We start from the raw sequence: 25312 nt of genomic DNA on the forward strand, positions 1-25312 counted from the left end.
CTGTAGAGGAAGGGCCATGGAAAGAAGACAGAAACATATTTCTCAAAAAGGTGGGAGACCAAGATCTGTGAGCAAAGCAGTCACCTCATTGGCAGCTATACTTACAGTTTTTCCATATATATATATATATATATATATATATTAGAGACGTCATCCCCTTTGCAGAAGCAGTCTTCTTTGGAAAACCTTTCTTCATTGGAACATCGTTAGTGGCTCAGAAACAAGTGTTTTATTATTGAAATAGAATCTAGCAAATACCTCAAGCTGAGACATGTTAGAAATATCTGTACTTCCATCCAACTGTATAGCAAACCTCCCACACTGCATAATTTGTTCTAATGCTTGTTTCTTTCAGTCTTCAGCAGTGTTTTCTATATGTCTTCCAGATATATTTGCTGACAAAAGAATGCATTTTAGTTTGACATCGATTTTTTCCTACACATTAGAGCAGCCAGTTTTACTGTGATTGAAGAGCAGGTGTTTTTGCAATGATATGAGACTTTTGGTTTTTCTCTATTGAATTGTAGCAACTCGAAAAAGGCTTCCAAACATTCATTGTACGTGAAATAGTATCTTGTGAAGCACAGGATTGAGTATCACATCTTGAAATATTGCTGAAAAAAATCAGAGGTTTGTCTTCATGTTTTGGATGCTTCATTTTTAAGTATCATGGTAATTACAATAGCTTCATACCATCATGAGCTAACATCTTAATGTACATCATATGCTCCAGATGAAGTTTAATGCTAATAGCACATATTTCAAATAGTCTTCTTTGCGATCATTTTTGATTCTGCTGTCTTGTCAAATCTAATGAAGCCACCAGTGTTTACACCTGATAATGTGACTGCTAGAGAACTTATACAAGGACTAGAAGAGTTAGGGACTTTCCTGGCCATCCAGTGGTTAAGGTTTTGTGCTTCCAGTGCAGGGGGCACGGGTTTGATTCCTGGTCAAAGAATTAAGATCCCACATGTTGTGTGGTGCAATCAAAGAAATCTTTAAAAGGAGTAGAAGGGTCAGCTTGGTCATTTTTTTTGGTGTTAGTCTGTGTTTATAGTATCTTTGGGGCTTCCCAGGTGATGCCAGTGGTAAAGAATCTGCCTGCCAATGCAGATGACACAAGAGACTCAGGTTTGATCCCTGGGTTGGGACGATCCCCTGGAGGAGGAAATGCAGCCCACTCCAGTATTCTTGCCTGGGAAATCCCATGGACAGAGGAGCCTGCTGTGCCACAGTCCATGGGGTCGCAAAGAGTCAGACAGGATGCAGTGACTGGACAGCAACCACTGAGCACACATGCAAGATGCGAGAGTAGTATCTTTGCTTTACTGTTTCATTGTAGGAAATGTTTTAAGCCCCCTGCTGATCTTGTGAGCTTTAGTTTAGTTAAAACTAGAAAATATAACCCACAAATTCACTCATGTAGGCCCAGGTGAACTGTATTTTACTGCAGTAACCTTAAAGTACATGGAAATACCAGGGGACCCAGGCCCCTCTTCTCTATTGTAACGGCTTGTATTCTTCCTTTGGAATACCTTGTAGACAGAAACAGGACACCAGGGTAAATGTGGAGTTTACTGTTAGATGTCAGTAATCCTTCCTTTTCCAGGCACAAGTGCTGCTCTCTAGCAGATTGTCCTGCGTATCCCACGTTAGACAACCGTGGTCTCTGTGTTTTAAATCTTTGCCCTTGGATCCATCCAAGTGAGTGAGAGAACTGCATTCTCAGACTACATGTTTGGCTCCTGGTAGAAATGCTTTTTGATTCAGGGACTCTGCCTTGCAGGGAGGTGCCACATAGACAAACATAAAAGACAGAATTGTCTTTATTGTGGGACTGTCATTTGGTATGTTGCTGTTGCTATGGCATCACCCAATATGCCCCTTATAAAGGCACCAAGGGAGGAATATCTATAAAAATTTGGCATCAGGGAATGCTGTACTTCTCCCCAGTATCTATTTTCGGTTTTGCTTAAAAACAGTATTAACTTTGTGTTCCTCTTTGCTTTGACTGCTGGGAGCTTAAAGCCATTTTTGTGGCCCCTGCTCTCTGAAATGTAAAGGACTGTGATGGACATTCCTGTGTGCTCATTTCACCCTGGGCCTTTTTTCAAAACCCCTGTTTCCACCCCTATTCCACTATTATTTTAAACTTTTTTTTTTTTAAATAAAAGTTACCTCGCAGCCTTTGGGGAAGTAGATAGAGATGAGTAAGATACGAGATTATTATTGATACTCACTGTAAACTCCTTAAGCTCAATTGTCCAAGAAAAAATAGATTTGAGGTATGGAATTTTTATCTCTAAGTAATGATGATTATTTTCTATTGTTAATACTATCTATGCATTTCTTGATTCTAAATGTCTTTAATTGTAAGACACGCTTCCATTTCAGAGGTGTTTGAATGTAAGAAAACTGCCAATACAGATTTTAAGACATTTATTTTCAGACCCCTCCTAATCTCAGACATGTGTATCTGTTTGTGTCATCTTTGATTTCTTTCATCAGTGTTTTAATAGTTTTCTGAGTACAGGTCTTTTGCATCTTTAGGTAGGTTTATTCCTAGGTATTTTATTCTTTTTGTTGCAATGGTAAATGGGATTGTTTCCTTAATTTCTCTTTCTGATCTTTCATTGTTGGTGTATAAAGGTGCAAGAGATTTCTGTGTATTAATTTTATATCCTGCAACTTTACCAAATTCATTGATTAGCTCTCATAGTTTCCTGGTAGCATCTTTAGGGTTTTCTATGTATAGTATCATGTCATTTGCAGACAGTTTTACTTTTCCAATTTGTGTTCCTTTTATTTCATTTTCTTCTCTAATTGCTGTGGCTAGGACTTCTAAAACTATGTTGAATAAGAGTGGTGAGAGTGGACATCCTTGTCTTGTTCCTGATCTTAGGGGAAATGCTTTCAGTTTTTCACTATTGAGAATGATGTTTGCTGTGGGTTTGTTGTATATGACTTTTATTATATTGAGGTATGTTCCCTGTATCCCCACTTAATAGAGTGTTTTTTTTTTTTAAATCAGAAGTGAGTGTTGAATTTTGTCTAATGTGTTTTCTGCATCTATTGAGTGATCATATGGTTTTTATTCTTTAATTTGTTAATATGGTATACCATATTGATTTTGTATATATTGAAGAATCCTTGCATTCCTGGGATAAATCTCACTTTATCATTGTATATAATCCTACAATGTGTTGTTGGATTCTGTTTGCTAGTATTCTTTTGTTGGGGAGTTTTGCACTTATGCTCATCAGTGATATTGGTCTGTAATTCTCTTTTTATTTTATTTTTTTGTGAAATCTGTCTGGTTTTGTTATTAGGATGATGGTGGCCTCATAGAACACATGTGGGAGTGTTGCTCCCATTGCAAATTTTTGGAGGAGTTTGAGAAGGATAGGTGTTAGCTCTTCTCTAAATGTTTGATAGAATTCACCTGTGAAGCCCTCTGGTCCTGGACTTTTGTTTGTTGGAAGATTTCTTAGTTACAGTTTCAATTTCATTACTTGTGATTGGTCTATTTATATTTTCTAATTCTTCCTGGTTCAGTCTTGGAAAGTTGTATCAGACATGCTCAAATGTGGGGGGAAATATACATTTTAGAATCAATGCAATGCAGTATTATTTTTAGTATTAAGAGTTTTCCAGCTATTTGAAACCCACCACTGTGGGGTTTGGAAGGTAGCCATGTGGGTGTTATGGCATATGGATGGTCAGTGTTTTAAGGGTGGCTGTATCCCTAGGGCATAAAAAAAAATTCTCATCCCTGATTGCTGGAAGGACTATAATTACTAGCCTGATCTAGATGTGGGTATTGCCACGTTGGTTTAAAAAATGGAATTCTTGTGAGGATACTCTAAAGTTGGAAAATACACTTTTTAAAAGACATTTAAGATAATTTTTAGACTGTACTATTGTTTTGCTTTTAACTAACTTCAAAATACTTATCCTCAGTAATAGAAAAATGAGTAAAGGACAGATTATTCTCAGAAGAAAATATAAATGACTAATAAACATTTGAAAAGCATTCACTCTTTTTTGTAATCAAAATAATTCAAATTGAAACAGCATGATGCCATTTTTGATCTATAAAATTGACAAAGATAATACTCGATGCCAGTGAGGTGGCAGCAAGATAGGTGCCTTTATACGCTGTAATGTATGAATGATGCAGCTTTTGTAGAAGGTAATTGGCCAATATATGTTTAAATGTTCTTCAAATACTCATCTTTAAAATGTTCATACCCCTGATCTAAGTAATTCAACTCCTAGGCATTATCCTAAGGAAATAATCAGAAGTTCAAAATTATGTGTAGAATGTTATTTGTATTAGTAAAATATAAGCAATTTAATATTCTACAACAGAGAATTGATATTTAGTGGAATGTTTTATAGCTATTAAAATAAGTGAGAGTTGTATGAGAAACATCCATACCTTCTACTCATTTTGCTCTGAAACTAAAACCACTTTAAAAAATAAAGTCTATTTCTCACATACTTAAAAAACGAACTTATGGTTGCTGGAGGGGAAAAAACAGGGAATTTGGGATGGTCATGTACACACTGCTATAATTAAAATGAGTAACCAACAAAGACCTACAGTACAGCACAGGGAACTCGGCTCAATGTTATGAGGCAGCCTGGATGGGACGGTAGTTTGGAGGAGAATGGATACATGTATAAATATGGCTGAGTCTCTATGCGTCCACCTGAAACTATCACAACATTGTTAATCGGCTATTTTCCAATACAATATAGGCTATATTCAATATACAAAGTTTATAAGAAAAAAATTAAACATACACACAAAATAGTCTGTTGATAAAATCAGTTTAGTTCAGTTCACTTGCTCAGTTGTGTCTGCCTCTTTGCGACCCCTGGGGAATGCAGCACTCCAGGCTTCCCTGTCCATCACCAACTCCCGGAGCTTGCTCAGGCTCATGTCCATCGAGTCAATGATGCCATCCAATCATCTCATCCTCTGTCGTCCCCTTTTGCTCCTGCTTTCAAACTTTTCCAGCATCAGGGTCTTTCCTAATGAGTCAGTTCTTCACATCAGGTGGCCAAATTATTGGAGTTTCAGCTTCAGCATCAGTCCCTCCAATGAATATTCAGGACTGATTTCCTTTAGGATTTACTGGTTGGATCTCCTTGCAGTCCAAGGGACTCTCAAGAGTCTTCTCCAACACCACAGTTCAAAAGCATCAATTCTTCAGTGCTCAGCTTTCTGAGCAGTTGGACCATCCAACTCTCACATCCATACATGACTACTGGAAAAACCATAGCTTTGACTAGATGGACCTTTGTTGGCAAAATAATGGCTCTGCTTTTTAATATTCTGTCTAGGTTTTTCATAACTTTTCTTCCAAGGAGCAAGGTCTTTTAGTTTCATGGCTGCAGTCACCATCTGCAGTGATTTTGGAGCCCCCCAAAATAAAGTCTCTCACCGTTTCCATTATTTCCCCATCTATTTGCCATGAAGTGATGGGACTGGATGCCATGATCTTTGTTTTTTGAATGTTGAGTTTTAAGCCAGCTTTTTCACTCTCCTCTTTCACTTTCTTCAAGAGGCTCTTTAGTTCTTCTTTGCTTTCTGCCATAAGGGTGGTATCATCTGCATATCTGAGGTTATTGATATTTCTCCCAGCAATCTTGATTCCAGCTTGTGCTTCAACCAGCCCAGCATTTCATGTGATGTACTCTGCATTATAAGTTAAATAAGCAGGGTGACAATATACACAGCCTTGACGTACTCCTTTTACAAGTAGTCTATTGTTCCATGTCTGGTTCTAACTGTTGCTTCTTGACCTGCATACAGATTTCTCAGGAGGCAGGTAAGGTGGTCTGGTATTCCCATCTCTTTAAGAATTTTCCACAGTTTGTTGTGATACACACGGTCAAAGGCTTTGGCATAGTCAATAAAACAGAAGTAGATATTTTTCTGGAATTTTCTTGCTTTTCCCATGATCCAATGCATGTTGGCAATTTGATCTCTGGTTCCGCTACCTTTTCTTGAACATCTGCAAGTTCTCGATTCAGGTACTATTGAAGCCTAGCTTTAGTTTGCTGGCGTGTGAGATGAGTGCAACTGTGCAGTAGTTTGAGCATTCTTTGGCATTGCCTTTCTTTGGGAGTGGAATGAAAACTGACCTTTTCTAGTCTTGTGGCCACTGCTGAGTTTTCCAAATTTGCTGGCATATTGAGTGCAGCACTTTCACAGCATCATCTTTTAGGATTTGAAATAGCTCAACTGGAATTCCATCCCTTCTACTAGCTTTGTTTGTAGTGATGGTTCCTAAGGCCCACTTGACTTCACATTCTAGGATGTCTGGTTCTAGGTGAGTGATCACACCATCGTGGTTATCTGAGTCATGAAGATCTTTTTTGTATAGTTCTTCTGTGTATTCTTTCCACCTCTTCTTAATATCTTCTGCTTCTGTTAGGTCCATACCATCTCTGTCCTTTATTGTGGGCATCTTTGCATGAAATGTTCCCTTCGTATCTCTAATATTCTTGAAGAGATCTCTAGTCTTTCCCATTCTGTTGTTTTCCTCTATTTCTTTGCACTGATCACTGAGAAAGGATTTATCTCTTCTTGCTCTTCTTTGGAATTCTGCATTCAAATGGGTATCTCTTTCCTTTCTCCTTTGCTTTTCACTTCTCTTCTTTTCACAGCTATTTGTAAGGCCTCCTCAGACAACCATTTTGCTTTTTTCATTTCTTTTTCTTGGGGATGGTCTTGATCCCTGTCTCCTGTACAGTGTCACAAACCTCTGTTCATAGTTCTTCAGGCACTCTATCTGTCAGATCTAGTCCCTTAAATCTATTTCTCACTTCCACTGTATAATCATAAGGGATTTGATTTAGATCATACCTGAATGGTCTGGTGGTTTTCCCTACTTTCTTCAATTTAAGTCTGAATTTGGCAATAAGGAGTTCATGCTCTGAGCCAGTCAGCTCCCGGTCTTGTTTTTGCTGACTGTATATAGCTTCTCCATCTTTGGCTGCAAAGAATATAATCAATCTGATTTTGGTGTTGACCATCTGGTGATGTCCATGTGTAGAGTCTTCTCTTGTGTTGTTGGAAGAGGGTGTTTGCTATGACCAGTGCGTTCTCTTGGCAAACCTCTGTTAGCCTTTGCCCTGCTTCATTCTGTAGTCCAAGGCCAAATTTGCCTGTTACTCCAGGTGTTTCTTGACTTCCTACTTTTGCATTCCAGTCCCCTATAATGAAAAGGACACCTTTTTGGGGTGTTAGTTCTAGAAGGTCTTGTAGGTCTTCATAGACCATTCAACTATAGCTTCTTCAGAATTACTGGTCAGGGCATAAAGTTGGATTACTGTGATATTGAATGGTTTGCTTTGGAAATGAACAGAGATCATTCTGTCGTTTCTGAGATTGCATCCAAGTACTGCATTTCGGACTCTTGTTGACTATGATGGCTATTCCATTTCTTCTAAGGGATTCTTGCCCACACTAGTAGATATAATGGTCATCTGAGTTAAATTCACCCATTCCAGTCCATTCTAGTTCACTGATTCCTAAAATGTCAACATTCACTCTTGCCATCTCCTATTTGACCACTTCCAATTTGCCTTGATTCATGGACCTAACATTCCAGGTTCCTATGCAATATTGCTCTTGACAGCATCCGACTTTAGTTTTATCACCAGTCATATCCACAACTGGGTGGTATTTTTGCTTTTCATTCTTTCTGGAGTTCAGTCAGTTCAGTTCAGTCACTCAGCTGTGTCCGACTCTTTGCAACCCCATGAACTGCAGCACGCCAGGCCTCCCTGTCCATCACCAACTCCCGGAGTTCACTCAGACTTACGTCCATCGAGTCGATGATGCCATCCAGCCATCTCATCCTCTGTCGTCCCCTTCTCCTCCTGCCCCCAGTCCCTCCCAGCATCAGGGTCTCTTCCAATGAGTCAACTGTTCACATGAGGTGGCCAAAGTACTGGAGTTTCAGCTTTAGCATCATTCCTTCCAAAGAAATCCCAGGGCTGATCTCCTTCAGAATGGACTGGTTGTATCTCCTTGCAGTCCAAGGGACTCTCAAGAGTCTTCTCCAACACCACAGTTCAAACGCATCAATTCTTCAGCACTCAGCTTTCTTCACAGTCCAACTCTCACATCCATACACGACCACTGGAAAAACCAGAGCCTTGACTAGACGGACCTTTGTTGGCAAAGTAATGTCTCTGCTTTTGAATATGCTATCTAGGTTGGTCATAACTTTCCTTCCAAGGAGTAAGCGTCTTTTAATTTCATGGCTGCAGTCACTATCTGCAGTGATTTTGGAGCCCAAAAACATAAAGTCTGACTCTGTTTCCACTGTTTCCCCATCTATTTCCCATGAAGTGATGGGACCAGATGCCATGATCTTCGTTTTCTGAATGTTGAGCTTTAAGCCAACTTTTTCACTCTCCTCTTTCACTTTCATCAAGAGGCTTTTTAGTTCCTCTTCACTTTCTGCCATAAGGGTGGTGTCATCTGCATATCTGAGGTTATTGATATTTCTCCTGGCAATCTTGATTCCAGCTTGTGCTTCTTCCAGCCCAGCGTTTCTCATGATGTATTCTGCATACATCATTTCTGGAGTTATTTCTCCACTAATCTCCAGTAGCATATTGGGCACCTACCGACCTGAGGAGTTCATCTTTCAGTGTCCTATCTTTTTGCCTTTTTATACTGTTCATGGTGTTCTCAAGGCAGGAATATTGAAGTGGTTTGCCATTCCCTTCTCCAATGGACCACGTTTTGTCAAAACGGCCCTACATGGCATGGCTCATAATTTCACTGAGCTAGACAAGGCTCTGGTCCATGTGATCAGATTGGTTAGTTTTCTGTGATTGTGGTTTTCAGTCTGTCTGCCCTCTGATGGAGAAAGCTAAGAGGCTTATGGAAGCTTCCTGATGGGATAGATTGACTGAGGGGGAAACTGGGTCTTGTTCTGATGGGCGGGGCCATGCTCAGTAAATCTTTAGTTCAATTTTCTTTTGATGGGTGGAGCTGTGTTCTCTCCCTGTTATTTACCTGGGGCCAAACTATGGTGGAGGTAATGAAGATAATGGCCTTACATCAGTTTAATCTTTATCAATAATCTTTCTTTCTCTAGTTTTTTTTTTTTTATCAGTAGTCATTCTCCAGTGACTTTAAAATTCCCCATTCAGCAAATATTTATTGAGGACATTTTATATGTCAGGTACTGCCTTAGAAGAGCTTCCCTGAAGGCTTAGTGGTAAAGAATCTGCCTGCCAATGTAGGAGATACTGGTTTGATCCGTGGATTGGGAAGATCCCCTGGACAAGGAAATGGCAACCCTCTCTGGTATTCTTGTCCGGGAAATCCCATGGACAGAGGAGCCTGTGGGCTACAGTCCAAAGGGTCACAAAAGAGTCGGACATGACTAAGCAACTGCCTTAGAAAGTATGGATGTAGTAGTGAATAGAACAGACTTAGTCCCTGTTTCTTGGAGTTTCCATTGTAGTTGGGGGAGACAGGCCATAAATATACATTGTCTCCTCAAGTGCCCATGCAGACCTCTCTTCAATCTGCACTCACCCTAGCTGAATGAATGAATCTAGCCCAGTGGTTTTAAGTATCATTTAAATTCTGATGGCTTCTTAACATGTATCGCTAGCTTAGTCTTCTATCCCAAACTCCAATCTTGTACAACCAACTGCCCACCTGACATCTCCACTTGGATATCTAATAGGCATGTCAAACCAAATGTGTGAGAACAAAATTCTTTTTTTATAGTAAATTTTATTTTTTCTTCCAGTTTTATTGAGATAAAATTGACATATAGCATTGTATAAGTTTAAGGTATGCAATATAATGATTTGACTTACATACAACATGAAATGATTATCACAGTAGGTTTAGTTAACATCAGTCATCTCCTATAGATAAAAAATTAAAGAAATAGAAAAAAAATTTTTCCTTGTGATGAGAACACTTAGGATTTATTCCCTTAACAATTTTTATATGTAACATATAGCAGTGTTAATGATATTTATCATGTTGTTCATTACATCCCTAGTATTTATTTATCTTATAACGGGAAATGTATACCTTTTGACCACCTTCATCAGTTACCCCCTTCTCCAATCTCCTACCTCTAATAATACCAATCTGATCTCTTCTATGAGTTTGTTTCTTTATTTTTGAAGTATAATTGACCTATGACACAATCTTCCTGTTAAACAGTGTACTGATTCGGTATCGCTATACACTTCAAAATGATAACCACAGTAAGTCTAATTATGAGATATCACCCTACCAAGATATTGCCTAGTTATTAACTATATTTCCCACACTGTACACTTCATATCTGTGACTCATTTATTTTGCACCTGAAACTTTGTATCTCTCAATATCCCTCAGCTATTTCTTTACTGCCCTCACACCTCTCCCCTCTGGCAACCACCTGTTTGTTCTCTGTATCTATACTCTGTTTCTGTTCTGTTACATTTGTGCATTTGTTTTTTTAGATTCCACATATAAGTGAAATCAGACAGTAGTTGTCTTTCTGTCTGATTTATTTCACTTAGCATAATACCCTCTAGATCCATCTATGTCTTCACAAGTGGCAGCATTTCATTCTTTTTTAATGACTAATATTCCATTGTGTGTATGTATGTTTGCATATATATACATATTTATAAACACATATATTCATACATACCACATCTTTATCCATTCGTCTATTTTTTGTACTCATTTATTTTTTGGCCATGCAGCATGCAGGCTCTTAGCTCCCCAGCCAGGGATGGTACTCGTACCACTTGCATGGAAGTGTGGAGCCCTAACCACTGGACCACCAGGGAATTCTCTATCCAGTCATCTATTGGTGGACCCTTAGGTTGCTTCTGTGTCTTGGCTATTGTAAATAAAGCTGTAATGAACAAAGGGGTCCATGTATCTTTTCTAATTGGCATTTTTGTTTTCTTTGGATAGATACCCAGAAGTGGAACTGCTGGGCCATATGGTAGTTCAGTTCTTAATTTTTTGAGGAGCTGCCAAACTGTTCTCCATAGTTTACATTCCAATTTACATTCCCACCAATAGTTCAGAAGCTTTTTAGTTTGAAGTCCCTTTGTTTATTTATTTGGCTGTGCTGTGTGGCATGCACAATCTCAGTTCCTCAATCAGGGATTGAACCTGTGCCCCCTGCATTGGGAGCACAGAGTCTTAACCACTGCACCACCAGGGAAGTCCCCCCTTTATTTATTCTTGCCTTTGTTTCCCTTTCCTGAGAAGACACTCCCCACACACAAACTGCTGCTAAGATCAACATGAAAGAGCTTACTGCCTGAGTTTTATACTAGAAGTTTTATGGTTTCAGATCCTATATTTAAGTCTTTAATCCATTTCAAATTTATTTTTCTGTATGATGTGAGAGAGTAGTCTGGTTTGATTCTTTTGCATGTTGCTGTCCCGTTTCCCTGATATCACTTATTGAAGAGGCTGTCTTTCCCCCATTGTATATTCTTGACTCATTTCTTGTAGATTAAACAAATCTAGGGAATCCCCTGGTGGTCCAGTGGTTAAGACTCCATGCTTCCACTGCAGGAGATGAGGGTTTGATCCTTGGTCAGGGAACTAGGATCCCACATGCCTTGCAGCCAAAAATAACCCACCAAAACCCAAAAGCCCAAATCTACATTAAAGTGTGTGTTTGAGAAGGGAATTCTTGATCTCACCATCCTGTACCTCCCACTGTCAAACCCCCACTTCCAGTGTCTTCCCCATCCTAGGGAATGGCAGTGCCCATCTTTCCAGTTCTTCTGGCCAGTACTGTGGCGTTATCCTGAATCCTCTCATTCTTTCACACACTACATCCAATCAAGTCCAAATTTTATTTATTCAGAATCTATACAGAATCTTACCCTTTCACTGCCATCCCTCACTTTGGCCCCAGCCTTCATCTGCTCCTGCCTGGTCACAATACCAGATGTGTTAGGGGTTTCCTTGCTTCCACCTTTGACTTCTTGCTGTTTGTGCTCAATATAGCAGCCAGGTAGTCCTGTGAAAACTAAGTCGGCTGTTTAAAACTTGGTACTGATTCCCAGCTCCTCAGAGTGAAAGCCAGTCTTTATAGCATCCTGGTTGCTTTCCATCCCCTTCCTTATGCCTCACCTCTCTAGCTGTATTTCCTACTGTTTTTCTCTTTTACTCATTTCCTCCAGGCACACTGGCCTTATTATTGCTGGCAGAAGCCAGCCATGCTCCTGCCTCAGGGCCTTTGCACTTGCTATGTGCTCTGCCTGGAGTGTTCTTTTACCACATGCCTCAATTGATCTTTGTATATTTACACATGTATCAACTTTCTTAACTATCCTCTTTGTAGTTATACCCCCTAGCTCCCTTTTCCCCTTCGTTGTCTTTTTTTTTTTTTTTTTTCTGTAGAACTTATCTCCTTTTAACATACTACACATTTTATGATCTTTTTTTGTTGTTTATTGTCTTTAAGCATCACAAGGGCAGGATTTTTTTGTCTGTTTTGTTCCCCCTGCGTATCCTCAGAACTTAAAACAGTGCCTGGCATACAGCAAGCATTCAAAGTAGTGTTTGTTGGAAAAATTAATGATGGGTGGGTACTGTGAAGACAATATGAATGGTTTTTAAAAGCACAGATGAATTTTTTAAATTTTAAATTTTATTGGACTTTGGTTGATCTACAATGTTGTGTTAGTTTCAGGTATACAGCAAAGCAATTCATTTATACATATGTTCATTCTTTTTTTTTTTAGATTCCTTTCTCATATTGGTTATCACAAAATATTGAGTAGGGTTCCCTGTGCTATACAGTAGGTCCTTGTTGGTTATCAAATGGGTTTTAAATGTTCTACATACCTGGGAATAATGTTATATAACAGTGAGTTTATAGATAATAGTTGTTATTCTTTGAAGTACTCATTTCCTGTTAGATAGCTTCCACCCTACATATTCAGGACTGTGATCCTTGATTAAGTTTCCTGCATCTCTGAATTCACAGGGGAGGAAATATTTCTTTAAATTTATTTTTAAATTATATGCATTACATCAGTGTGTTCTCATGGTAAAAATAAAACAAAATAACAGATATATATATGGAGTAAACAATGAAAACATTTTTTCGTCTATTCTCCTAATGCTAATTTCTTCCCCAGAGATAACTTCTAGGCCAGTGCTGTCCAATAGAACTTTCTGTGATGATTGGAATGTTCTGTATCTGTGATAATGCAGTAGCCACTAGCCACATGTGGTTATTGAGCAACTGAAATATGGCTAGTGGAACTGAGAAACTGAGTTATTTTATATAAATTTAATTAATCATAACTTTGCTAGCATGTGAAATGAATGCACTTGTGTGGTACTTTGAACATTCTTTGGCATTGCTCTTCTTTGAGATTGGAATGAAAACTGACCTTTTCCAGTCCTGCGGGCACTGATGAGTTTTCCAAATTTGCTGGCATATGGAGTACAGCACTTTAACAGCATCATCTTTTAGGATTTGAAATAGCTCAGCTGAAATTCCATTACCTCCACTAGCTTTGTTCCTAGTGATGCTTCCTAAGGCCCACTTGACTTCACACTCTAGGATATCTGGCTCCAGGTGAGTGATTACACCATCATGATTATCCAGGTTGCTAAGATCTTTTTTGTATAGTTCTTCTGTGTATTCTTCCACCTCTTCTTAATATCTTCTGCTTCTGTTAGGTCCATACCGTTTCTGTCCTTTATTGTGCCCATCTTTGCATGAAATGTTCCCTTGTATCTCTAATTTTCTTGAGATCTCTAGTCGTTCCCATTATATTGTTTTCCTCTATTTCTTTGCACTGATCACTTAACAAGGCTTTCTTAGCTCTTCTTGATATTCTTTGGAACTCTGCATTCAAATGGGTATATCTTTCCTTTGCTCCTTTGCCTTTTGCTTCTCTTCTTTTCTCAGCTATTTGTAAGGCCTCCTCAGACAACCATTTTGCCTTTTTGCATTTCTTTTTCTTGGGGATGGTTTTTATCACAGCCTCCTGTACAGTGTTACAAACCTCCATCCATAGATCTTCAGGCACTCTGTCTATCAAATCTAATCTCTTGAATCTGTTTGTCACTTGTACTGTATAATCATAAGGGATTTGATTTAGATCATACTTGAATGATCTAGTGGTTTCCCCTACTTTCTTCAATTTAAGTCTGAATTTTGCAGTAAGGAGTTCATGATCTGAGCCATAGTCAGCTCCCAGTCTTGTTTATGCTGACTGTATAGAGCTTCTCCATCTTTGGCTACAGAGAATATAATCAATCTGATGTCAGTATTGATGTCAATATCCAGTGATGTCCATGTGTAGAGTTGTCTCTTGTGTCTTTGGAAGAAGGTGTTTGTTATGACCAATGCATTCTCTTGAAAAAACTCTGTTAGCCTTTGTCCTGCTTCATTTTGTACTCCAAGGCCAAATTTGCTTGTTACTCCAGATGTTTCTTGACTTCCTACTTTTGCATTCCAGTCCCCTATGATGAAAAAGACATCTTATTTTTATGTTAGTTCTAGAAGGTCTTGTAGGTCTTCATAGAACTGTTCAACTTCAGCTTCTTCAGCATTACCAATTAGGGCATAGAGTTGGATTACTGTGATATTGAATGGTTTGCCTTGGAAACAAACAGATCATTCTGTCATTTTTGAGATTGCACCCAAGTACTGGATTTCGGACTCTCTTGTTGACAATGAGGGCTACTCCATTTCTTCTAAGGGATTCTTGCCCACAATAGTAGATATAATGGCCATCTGAATTAAATTCGCCCATTCCTGTCCATTTTGTGCATGCTAAGTCACTTCAGTCATGTCTGACTCTGTGCGACCCCTTGGACCATAGCCCACCAGGCTCCTCTGTCCATGGGATTCTCTAGGCAAGAATACTGTAGTGTGTTGCCATTCCCTTCTCCAGGGGATCTTCCCAACCCAGGTATTGAACCCGCATCTTTTATGTCTCCTGCATTGGCAGGTGGGTTCTTTACCACTAGCGCTACCTGGGAAGCCCCCTTTCCATTTTAGTTCACTGATTCCTAAAATGTCGATGTTCACTCTTGCTGTCTCCTGTTTGACCACATGCACTTTACCTTGATTCATGGACCTAACATTCCAGGTTCCTATGTAATATTGCTCTTGACAGCATCAGATTTTACTTTCACCACCAGCCACATCCACAACTGGGCATTGTTTCCAAGAACTTCCAGATTTGCAAGCTGGATTTGGAAAAGGCAGTGGAACCAGAGATCAAATTGCCAGCATCCGTTGGATCATAGAAAAAGCTAGAGAAAAACATCTGCTTCATTGAAGAAGGCTTGGTGCCTAAGAATTGATGCTTTTGAACTGTGGTGTTGGAGAAGACTCCTAAGAATCCCTTGGCCTGCAAGGAGATCAAGCTAGTCAATCTTAAAGGAAATCAATCCTGAATATTCATTGGAGGGACTGATGCTGAAGCTGAAGCTCCAATACTTTGGCCACTTGATACAAAGGCCCAGCTCATTGGGAAAGACCCTGATTCTGGGAAAGACTGAAGGCAGGAGGAGAAGGGGGTGACAGAGGATGAGATGGTTGGATGGTGTCATGGACTCAATGGACATTAGTTTGAGCAAGCTCTGGGAGATGCTTTAGGACAGGGAAGCCTGGTGTGGTGCAGTCTATGGGGTCACAAAGAGTTGGACATGACTGAGTGACTGACAATGACAAATCATAAGTTGAATTTAAATTGTCACATATGGCTAATGGCTATGTGGTATTGGACAGCACAGTTCTCACCTATTTCTATATAATTCCCTAGTTCTATCTAACCATAAATGATATCATACTATATAACATGCATACATATTGTTTTGTGACTTGCCTTTTGCATTCAGCAAAATGTCTTAGAAATTGTTCCCTGTCTGTGCAGGTGTATCTATCTTGCTGTTTTTAATGGTGCCTGTTAGTTTAGAGTATGTGTGAGCCATACTTAGTCAAGTGAGAAGTGGGTATTTCTTGGTACTGAGCTGTGTACTGGGCCTCCTTTTCCTGTGTGCCACTGCTCTTTGTTGAGTCTTTGCACCAGCTGCCTGATCTGAGATGCTTTGTCATCAATAACACCATCCAAGAGTCCGGTGATTCACATGTGTTAGGCCTCTAGTCACCTCTGAGATCTACTTTGTCTTTAGTCTCTGTTTTCAGAAGATTCAAATACTCTGATCCCAAATAAAATCAGGCCTTAAAAAATACATTCAGTGACAAGTAGATACAAACCCAACAGCAGGGGACTGAGGGATGAACTTTGGGTCATCTTTTTGTGTTTCTGACTTTGCGGTTCCAAAGTCGGTCAGTCCTAAAGCCAAAGACCTCCATAGGAGAAGGAGAGTCTTTCTTTCTCTTCTCTCTTGCATATCCTGACTAAAATGTTCTGTCATTGTACAAGTCTTTCCAACTGGAAGACATTCTTTAGACAATTATGACTTTATTAACTATGGGTAATTCACTTTTCAATTGATTTCTGTGCTTCTTAACATGCCTCATCAACATTTGCTGGCTAAATTTATTGAGCCTGGCATCATACAGTTATATACACCATATCAGTCAAGGCCTTGGCGAGACATAGACGGCTTACTCTAAAGGGGGAATTTGAAGACAGCTTAACAAAGGGACTCGGAGAAGGCAATGGCACCCCACTCCAGGACTCTTGCCTGGGAAATCCCATGGACGGAGGAGCCTGGTGGGCTGCCATCTATGGGGTCGCACAGAGTCGGACACGACTGACGTGACTTAGCAGCAGCAGCAGTAACAAAGGGACTATTTTTAAAGGCATGTGCAGAGTTTAAGGAAACCTCAAAGTATAGTATGGGTATAGTGCCTGAAGCCTAGAAACACTGGGAGGCCTAGACACATTAGGAAAGGGGTATGGGGAGAATGCGGTTACCAGAACCTCATGGAGCTGTGGCTCTCAGGCAAAGAGCAGGACTAGCATACTGGTTCCTCTCAGGGAGGATACCAGCGAGATGAATACCCTCTTGTTCTACCCTCCAGCATTTTGCATGCTTCCATGGGCCCAACCCAACTGGAAGCAGGAAGGTAAGAGAACCCAGTGGTGGAGTCCATACAGAAAGCCATACGCTGAGGAGTAAAGAAGGTGGGAGAGTATGTATTCTGGAAAGGCAGAAGGAAGATGTTAATCACACATACATCATTTCATTTACTCCTCACAACAACTTCATGAGATAGATCTTTTTTTTTTTTTTCAAAATGACTGCTCCTTTTTTTTATTATTTTTTCTTTTATTTTTGGCTGTGCTGGGTCTTTGTTGTGGCATGTCGGCTTTCTCTAGTTGCAGTGTGTGAGCTTAGTTGCCCCACAGTATGTGGGGTCTTTGTTCCCCACCAGGGATCAAACCCATGTCCCCTTCATTGGAGGGTGGATTCTAACCACTGGGGAATTCCTAGGGAATTCCCAAGAAAGTCCTGAGATAGATCATTTTATTATCCTTCTTTTCTAGATGTTCTGGATGAGGATACTGAAGGTTAGAGAGGTTAAGCACCAGCAATTTTCTAAAACTCAAATTTAGAAAATCAAGTGACCACTGATTTATGGAACTAGGATTGGGACTCAGGCCTGACTGAGTAGCCCCACTGTAGTTAAAAATAGCTTAGCTTAAACAAGCAGCTTTGCAGTTGGCCTGTCACCCTCAGCGGTACCATGCTAAATTTTGATTGGTTGATTAACTTGCTGTGTGATTGAGCCTGTTGTCAGTCAGAGATGCCTAGTGCATAAACAGAGGTTCTACTGACCACTTTTGCACTCAAGTAATGTTTGTATTGTATATTTTATATAGTGCCTAATAGCTTTTGTTTTAAGTAAATAGTTGATAATGTCCAGTTGAACATATTCTGCAAATGAAATGCCCAGGATCTAGTCTTCCCCCTTAAGAAGACTGATGGGAACATGCTTTCATGTGGCACTGCCATGTAGTTTGCATAACCAGAGCTTCGTATAGGCAATATGTCCGCATGCAATGACTGGGTGTTCTGAAATCTTAAATTAGGTACAAGTTTTATTGCAGTCTAGCTCCAACTCTGTGGTCTGGCAAGACCTTTGCATATGAGAGTTTCAGGGCGCTGGGCCAGGGCTTCTTAACCCTTTAAAAATCCTCACTCTCCTCTAGTAAACATAAAAATTTCATGGGCCTCTCTAGCCCCGAATTTGGTATATGGCTTCCTAAGGGGGCATAGTCTGTCCTCTGATGATCTCTATCAGTCAAGAGGCTTACTTTCAATGACTTGTATGTTGAAGAGAGTAGAATCTTCCCTCACATATAAAATTGCTAAAAATTTAATATGCCTGTACAAACTAATACCTCTTCCCATTCTAAAAAGGCCACCCTTCGCCTTTGAGGACTGCTGCCCCACAGCCAATTTTGTTTTTCCCTTTCTTATTTCCTCCGCCACCCCCTTATCTATCCTATAAACATCTGGCATCATATGAAACACACAGCATGTGCTAGTTAGTAAACACTCGACAATGTAATCTGGTGATTTGGAGTCTTAAGCTGAGGCTTGTTTATATGTAAGTAATCTGGCCTATTTCACTAAGTCTGGGTAAAGATGAAGTCCCACGCTTTTTCAATTGTTTGCTCCCCCCTCACTTTTCTAATTAGCGAGAAGTCCAGTATCTTGTTTTTGAGACCCCTTTGTCCTGATTCTCTTAGAATCCTAGTGTATCCTCAGTTCAAAGGGAGCCCAAAAGGTCACTGAGTCTGAGGGATCTACCCCTGCTGTTGCTTCTTGCTGCCACTTGGTGTCACTGTTGAAGACAGGTCCTTTACAGTTCAGTGGAGGCAGTACCTGCCTCACAGGGTACAAATTAAATGAACTAATACATCTGATAGCATGTAGATGGATACATGGCACTAGGTAGGCACTTGAAGGTTTGTATGTTATGTTATTGGGCCTCAGTTTTATGTCTCATGTAGGGCCTAGACCAGAGAATCCCTGGAACCATCCTAGCTCTGGCAAGCAGTGAGGAATAGATGGGGGCCTGGGTGCCCTGCAGGCGGATGTAGAGCCTGGAGGCCAGGATGGACCAGTCAGGGTCCCTCTCGAGCCTCTGGCTGTCTTAATCCTGTTGTCCTGAGGTTGGTCTGCCATTTGTAGGTGGAGGGGACAACCTGATAGCATAGAATTCCTTCTCTAATTGTATTTGCTTATTTTTGGATGTGCTGGGTCTTTGTTGCTGTGTATATTTTTTTCCACTAGTTGCAGCAAGTGAGGACTACTCTCTAGTTGCGATTCATGGGCTTCTCATTGCAGTGGCTTCTCTTGTTGTGGAGCATGGGCTCTAGGGTGCGTGGACTTCAGTAGTTGTGGCTCCCAGGCTCTAGAGCACAGTCAGTAGTTGTGGCTCCCAGGCTCTAGAGGACAGGCTCAGTAGTTGGGGCTCACAGGCTCTAGAGCGCAGATTCAGTAGTTGTGGCTCACAGGCTCTAGAGCACAGGCTCAGTAAGTGGAGCTCCCAGGCTCTAGAGTGCAGGTTCAGTAGTTGGGGCTCACAGGCTCTAGAGTGCAGGTTCAGTAGTTGGGGCTCCCAGGCTCTAGAGCACTGGCTCAGTAGTTGTGGCTCACAGGCTCTAGAGCACAGGCTCAGTAAGTGGAGCTCCCAGGCTCTAGAGCGCAGGTTCAGTAGTTGGGGCTCACAGGCTCAGTAGTTGGGGCTCACAGGCTCTAGAGCACAGGCTCAGTAGGTGGGGCTCCCAGGCTCTAGAGCACAGGTTCAGTAGTTGTGGCTCACAGGCTCTAGAGCACAGGCTCAGTAAGCGGAGCTCCCAGGCTCTAGAGTGCAGGTTCAGTAGTTGGGGCTCACAGGCTCTTGAGCGCAGGTTCAGTAGGTGGGGCTCACAGGCTCTAGAGCACAGGCTCAGTAGTTGGGGCTCCCAGGCTCTAGAGCACTGGCTCAGTAGTTGGGGCTCACAGGCTCTAGAGCACAACAAGCTCAGTAGTTGGGGCTCCCAGGCTCTAGAGTGCAGATTCAGTAGTTGTGGCTCATAGGCTCTAGAGCACAGGCTCAGTAAGTGGAGCTCCCAGGCTCTAGAGCGCAGGTTCAGTAGTTGGGCCTCCCAGGCTCTAGAGCACAGGTTCAGTAGTTGGGGCTCCCAGGCTCTAGAGCACTGGCTCAGTAGTTGTGGCTCACAGGCTCTAGAGCACAGGCTCAGTAGTTGGGGCTCACAGGCTCTAGAGCACAACAAGCTCAGTAGTTGGGGCTCCCAGGCTCTAGAGCGCAGATTCAGTAGTTGTGGCTCATAGGCTCTAGAGCACAGGCTCAGTAAGTGGAGCTCCCAGGCTCTAGAGCGCAGGTTCAGTAGTTGGGCCTCCCAGGCTCTAGAGCGCAGGTTCAGTAGTTGGGGCTCCCAGGCTCTAGAGCACTGGCTCAGTAGTTGTGGCTCACAGGCTCTAGAGCACAGGCTCAGTAGTTGAGGCTCACAGGCTCTAGAGCACAGGCTCAGTAGTTGGGGCTCACAGGCTCTAGAGCACAAGAAGCTCAGTAGTTGGGGCTCCCAGGCTCTAGAGCGCAGATTCAGTAGTTGTGGCTCATAGGCTCTAGAGCACAGGCTCAGTAAGTGGAGCTCCCAGGCTCTAGAGCGCAGGTTCAGTAGTTGGGGCTCACAGGCTCAGTAGTTGGGGCTCCCAGGCTCTAGAGCGCAGGCTCGGTAGTTGGGGCTCCCAGGCTCTAGAGCGCAGGCTCGGTAGGTGGAGCTCCCAGGCTCTAGACTGCAGGTTCAGTAGTTGGGGCTCACAGGCTCTAGAGCGCAGGTTCAGTAGTTGGGGCTCCCAGGCTCTAGAGTGCAGGTTCAGTAGTTGGGGCTCCCAAGCTCTAGAGCACTGGCTCAGTAGTTGTGGCTCACAGGCTCTAGAGCACAGGCTCAGTAAGTGGAGCTCCCAGGCTCTAGAGCGCAGGTTCAGTAGTTGGGGCTCACAGGCTCTAGAGCACAGGCTCAGTAAGCGGAGCTCCCAGGCTCTAGAGTGCAGGTTCAGTAGTTGGGCCTCCCAGGCTCTAGAGCACAGGTTCAGTAGTTGGGGCTCCCAGGCTCTAGAGCACTGGCTCAGTAGTTGTGGCTCACAGGCTCTAGAGCACAGGCTCAGTAGTTGGGGCTCACAAACTCTAGAGCACAACAAGCTCAGTAGTTGGGGCTCCCAGGCTCTAGAGCGCAGATTCAGTAGTTGTGGCTCATAGGCTCTAGAGCACAGGCTCAGTAAGTGGAGCTCCCAGGCTCTAGAGCGCAGGTTCAGTAGTTGGGGCTCCCAGGCTCTAGAGTGCAGGTTCAGTAGTTGGGGCTCACAAACTCTAGAGCACAACAAGCTCAGTAGTTGGGGCTCCCAGGCTCTAGAGCGCAGATTCAGTAGTTGTGGCTCATAGGCTCTAGAGCACAGGCTCAGTAAGTGGAGCTCCCAGGCTCTAGAGCGCAGGTTCAGTAGTTGGGGCTCACAGGCTCAGTAGTTGGGGCTCCCAGGCTCTAGAGCGCAGGCTCGGTAGGTGGGGCTCCCAGGCTCTAGAGCGCAGGCTCAGTAGTGTGGTGCACCAGCTTTGTTGCTCCTGGCATGTGGGATCTTCCTGGATCAGGGATCGAACCTGTATCTCCTGCATTGGCAGGTGGATTCTTTACCACTGAGTCACCAGGGAAGCCCTAGAATTCCTTCTAAATCAAATGATTTGCTCTGACTCAGAGGAGGAGGTTCTGGGATGTTCAGGCTGCAAAAAACTGCCTCAGATCACAGGGCTGATTGATGATAGCTGGTCCTTAACCAAAGTCTTCCTGAAAGTAGAGCTTGAATTTCAACCTAGGAAGTATCCTAGAGCACAAGCTTGTCTGTCATTCATTTATTTTTACACTCTCCCCATTCTAAGCACAGTGCCTTGTACATAACAAGAAACACCCCTTCTCCATGTCAACTACTGTTAATGGACTACTCACATGCTCACAAGTACATTTAAGAGCATCCTCTGCCTTCCATCTCTTTGCTTCATCTGTTTTCCTACTTCTAGGTCACAATGATTAAGAACAAAATGCACAGTGCACATAAACCTGTTTTCACCTTTGAGTAACTACTGTTGCTTTACAAGTCTAATTACCAGGTTTCACACCCTCTAAAATATATTGATACCTTTCTTGGAAAACACCAACACCTTATATCTTTAATAAAGTTTGTGACTAGCACATAAAAGATCTCCAATTAGTAATTTATTTTAGATCATGTAAAAAAGATTCACTGGCCACATACATTGAAGGTCAATGAATCATTAATGTAAGTTAACCCCATTTGCCAATTCATTTGTCTATTTGGGTTGTGTCCTAAAAATTCATTCATGAGTCAGTTTGCTGGTTTCAATCGGGAACTACACAATAGATATAATTAATCATAATATATAGTACTACATACTATGATATATAACAGTGAACACTAACAGAAGCTAGAAGCACTAAAAATGGCTCCAAGTCCTTGAGTACCAGGTCCTTCACATACCTGATCCCCATTTTTCACAACACCCCTATAAGATAGGTACCCATTTTACAGATAAAAGTTTCAACTAAGTTGAGGAGCTTCCTTTTAAGAACACACAAAGTCAGATACATTTCTTTTTTGAAAAATATTTATTTGGCTGCACTGAATCTTAGTTGCATCACACAGGATCTTAGTTCCCTGACCAGGCACCCTGCATTGGAAGCATGCAGCATGGAGTCTTAACCACCAGTGAAAGTGTTAGTCAACTCAGTTGTGTCACACTCTTCCCAACCCCACGGACTGTAGCCCATCAGGCTCCTCTGTCCATGGGATTTCTCAGGCAAGAATTCTCAAGTGGGTTGCCATGCCCTCCTCCAGGGGATCTTCCCCACCCAGGGATCAAACCCAGGTCTACCCACATTGCAGGCATGTTCCCAAAGTCAGATACATTTCTTGCCCCAAAGGCAGCTCCTGCTAAAGAGGCCATGACAGGCTACCCATGACCTCCCTCACTAGTCCTCCTCCCTTCACTAACTCCAGCCGCTGGGCCCCAGGTGGCACCTGACTGAGTGCCAGCCAATCCTGGTTGTGGCCTGGTTTGAACAGATGAACTTGGTCACGTTGATCTTCCATTAGGATTTTGAATTGGGAAGCATGGAAAGAAGCAGAAAGTGGGTAGGCAGAGGGAGGAGCTGGGACTGAAAGGCTCAACCCAAAGCCGTTGAAACAAGGTTGGGCAGGGAGGCTGAGGAAGCTGCAATGGGCCATATTCAAGCTGAAGTTTCTGAGGGAGGAGAAGGCAGAGACTTGAATGTAGTGGAAGGAAACAGAGTAATCTGAGCGGGACAGAAAGATGGACATGCAGAGAGCAGCCAGGTCAATGTAGAGCACTCTGGGGCCAGGTGCTGCCCCTTTCTCCTTTTCCCCCACAGTTTGTGTGCCAGGATAGCTGTAAAGTAAGCCTTCATCTCTTGACTTAGCTGTAGCATCTGTTCCTTTGAACCAGGAGAGTCAAATTAGAACACAGAGCCTTTAAGTGCTAGAAATGGGATTTGAACCCCCATTTTGTGGCTACAGAGCCTCTGCTCTCATCCCTGCACCTGCGCCCCTTTATTCCTTCAAAATACTGCCCTGACCCATCATGACCTACAAGGTCACCTTAATGTATCTCAAAGGGAAGTGGTAAGAGACTCAAATTTCCTGATTCCGTGTCTCAAGTCTTGATTTGCTTTCAGAGCCCTGAATGGGAGGGTGGGGGTTAAGAAAGCCTCAGTCAACTGAGAGGTCTCCAGACAACTTTAGGGCAGGACTCCAGCTCCCAGGGCGAAAGGTACAATGGGGAGACAGTAGGGGCAGGTCAGTGGAGCATGGGGGTCCCTGCAGAGTGGGGACTGGTTTTACCTTTGCTTCTACCTCCAGTTCTCAGATGTCACCTGGCATGTATATAAGTGAATGAGTGAATGAATGGCAGTCTCAGAGCCACCTTCACATGTATGGATCGTTCTTTAGTCTTCCCAAGTTAAGGAACACCTGTGTCTATCTCTAAGAAATAGTTCATGCAGCAATATGAGTAATATTCACAGTGACTCGTCACCTTCAGCTTTAAAAATACTGAAGATGAGGTAGCGAAGACCATGGTAAGGACATAGTTCAAAGACGACAGATGGATTCTGGATTGCACTTGCCCCTTGTTTACAGAAATACGGCTCACTTTGTCTTCCTCTGTCTAGAGAGAGTGAGGTTTTCATTTTAAGAGGCTGACTCAAAAATGCAGAGCCACTTCCTGGGCAGGCTTCCAAGTGACTACATCTCTCTGACAGCGCTCCCCAGAGCCCCAGCCCGAGCTGCCTGGGGCGGGGCCTCCAGCCGTTGGTGGCTGTTGGAACCACCAGAGAGGAGCAGTTATCTGCAGCCCGCCAGAAATGCTGGGCTTTTAGGCCCTCCCCGGGCACAGATAACTGCTTGGGCCTTTGCGCTAAAGAGACGTCAGAGTTTGTGATTGGCCAGGCCGCTGTGTGTGAAATACAGATGTCTGCCACACTCCTGACCATGGCATTCCTTCCAGCCGAGTACCCCCGGGTGTGGGTAAGTCTGAATGTTTGAAGTCTGCCCTGGTTGTTTGTGAAATGCTCCAAGCTGAGCATCGTGCCTTTCCAGGGGGCATGACTTGGCATGTTCCTTAATCCTGCTAAGCCTCAGTTTCCTTTTCTGCGATGCAGAGATGATATCGTCCTGTGCTGTAGAAGGACAGAATGCCTATAGGAGAGCAGTGTCTACCATCATAGGGTATTGCAGGGCCTGGGGGAAATACCATGTCCAGAGCACCACGTCTGGTACCTGGCAGATAGTACATGCTGGAGAGCTTATTGCTGAAGCATCAGTCAGGAAAAAAAAAAAAAGCCTTCATGAACATTATCCCTGTTTTTCTTTCTAACAGTACGATATTTCTCTGAAAGACTGAGTGGATATCTTCTACTTAATCATCCACATGTAGCCAACAGAAATAAAACTTCAGGGGAAGCCAGTGCCAAAGCCAAGGCTGTCAGACTGAATTTACTCCCTTTCTCTTTTTTCCTTCTAGACCCTGACTGCACCTGCCCCATTTGCAGATGAAACCAGTTGTCTGTGCCAAGCACCCCATGAGAAACTGACCATTGCGCAAGCCCGCTTAGGGACACCAGGTGAGGCTGTACTACTTATTCTCCAGATGGGCCCTGTCCTGACACCTCAAGTGGCAGAAAGGCCCATCATTATGTGAGCAGCTCTTGCTTCACATTGGAGACATGCATCTCGAGGTGA

At 42.5% G+C, this 25312-nt stretch overlaps 1 protein-coding gene across 3 annotated transcripts in view; it reads left to right on the plus strand.

The window, feature by feature from the left end:
• Positions 1-25312, plus strand: part of PCYT1B (phosphate cytidylyltransferase 1B, choline) — a 146826-nt gene that overhangs the window by 39646 nt on the left and 81868 nt on the right. For 2 of the 3 annotated variants that reach the window (XM_005228354.5, NM_001193051.1), the window contains exon 2: positions 25095-25194. In XM_005228354.5, the coding sequence (XP_005228411.1) occupies positions 25095-25194 (100 nt within the window). Of the gene's footprint in view, positions 1-24338; positions 24599-25094; positions 25195-25312 lie in introns of those variants that run through there. The other variant, XM_005228355.5, reaches the window with a different exon arrangement.

Source organism: Bos taurus, chromosome X, assembly GCF_002263795.3.
Source record: "Bos taurus isolate L1 Dominette 01449 registration number 42190680 breed Hereford chromosome X, ARS-UCD2.0, whole genome shotgun sequence".
Taxonomy (NCBI): domain Eukaryota; kingdom Metazoa; phylum Chordata; class Mammalia; order Artiodactyla; family Bovidae; genus Bos; species Bos taurus.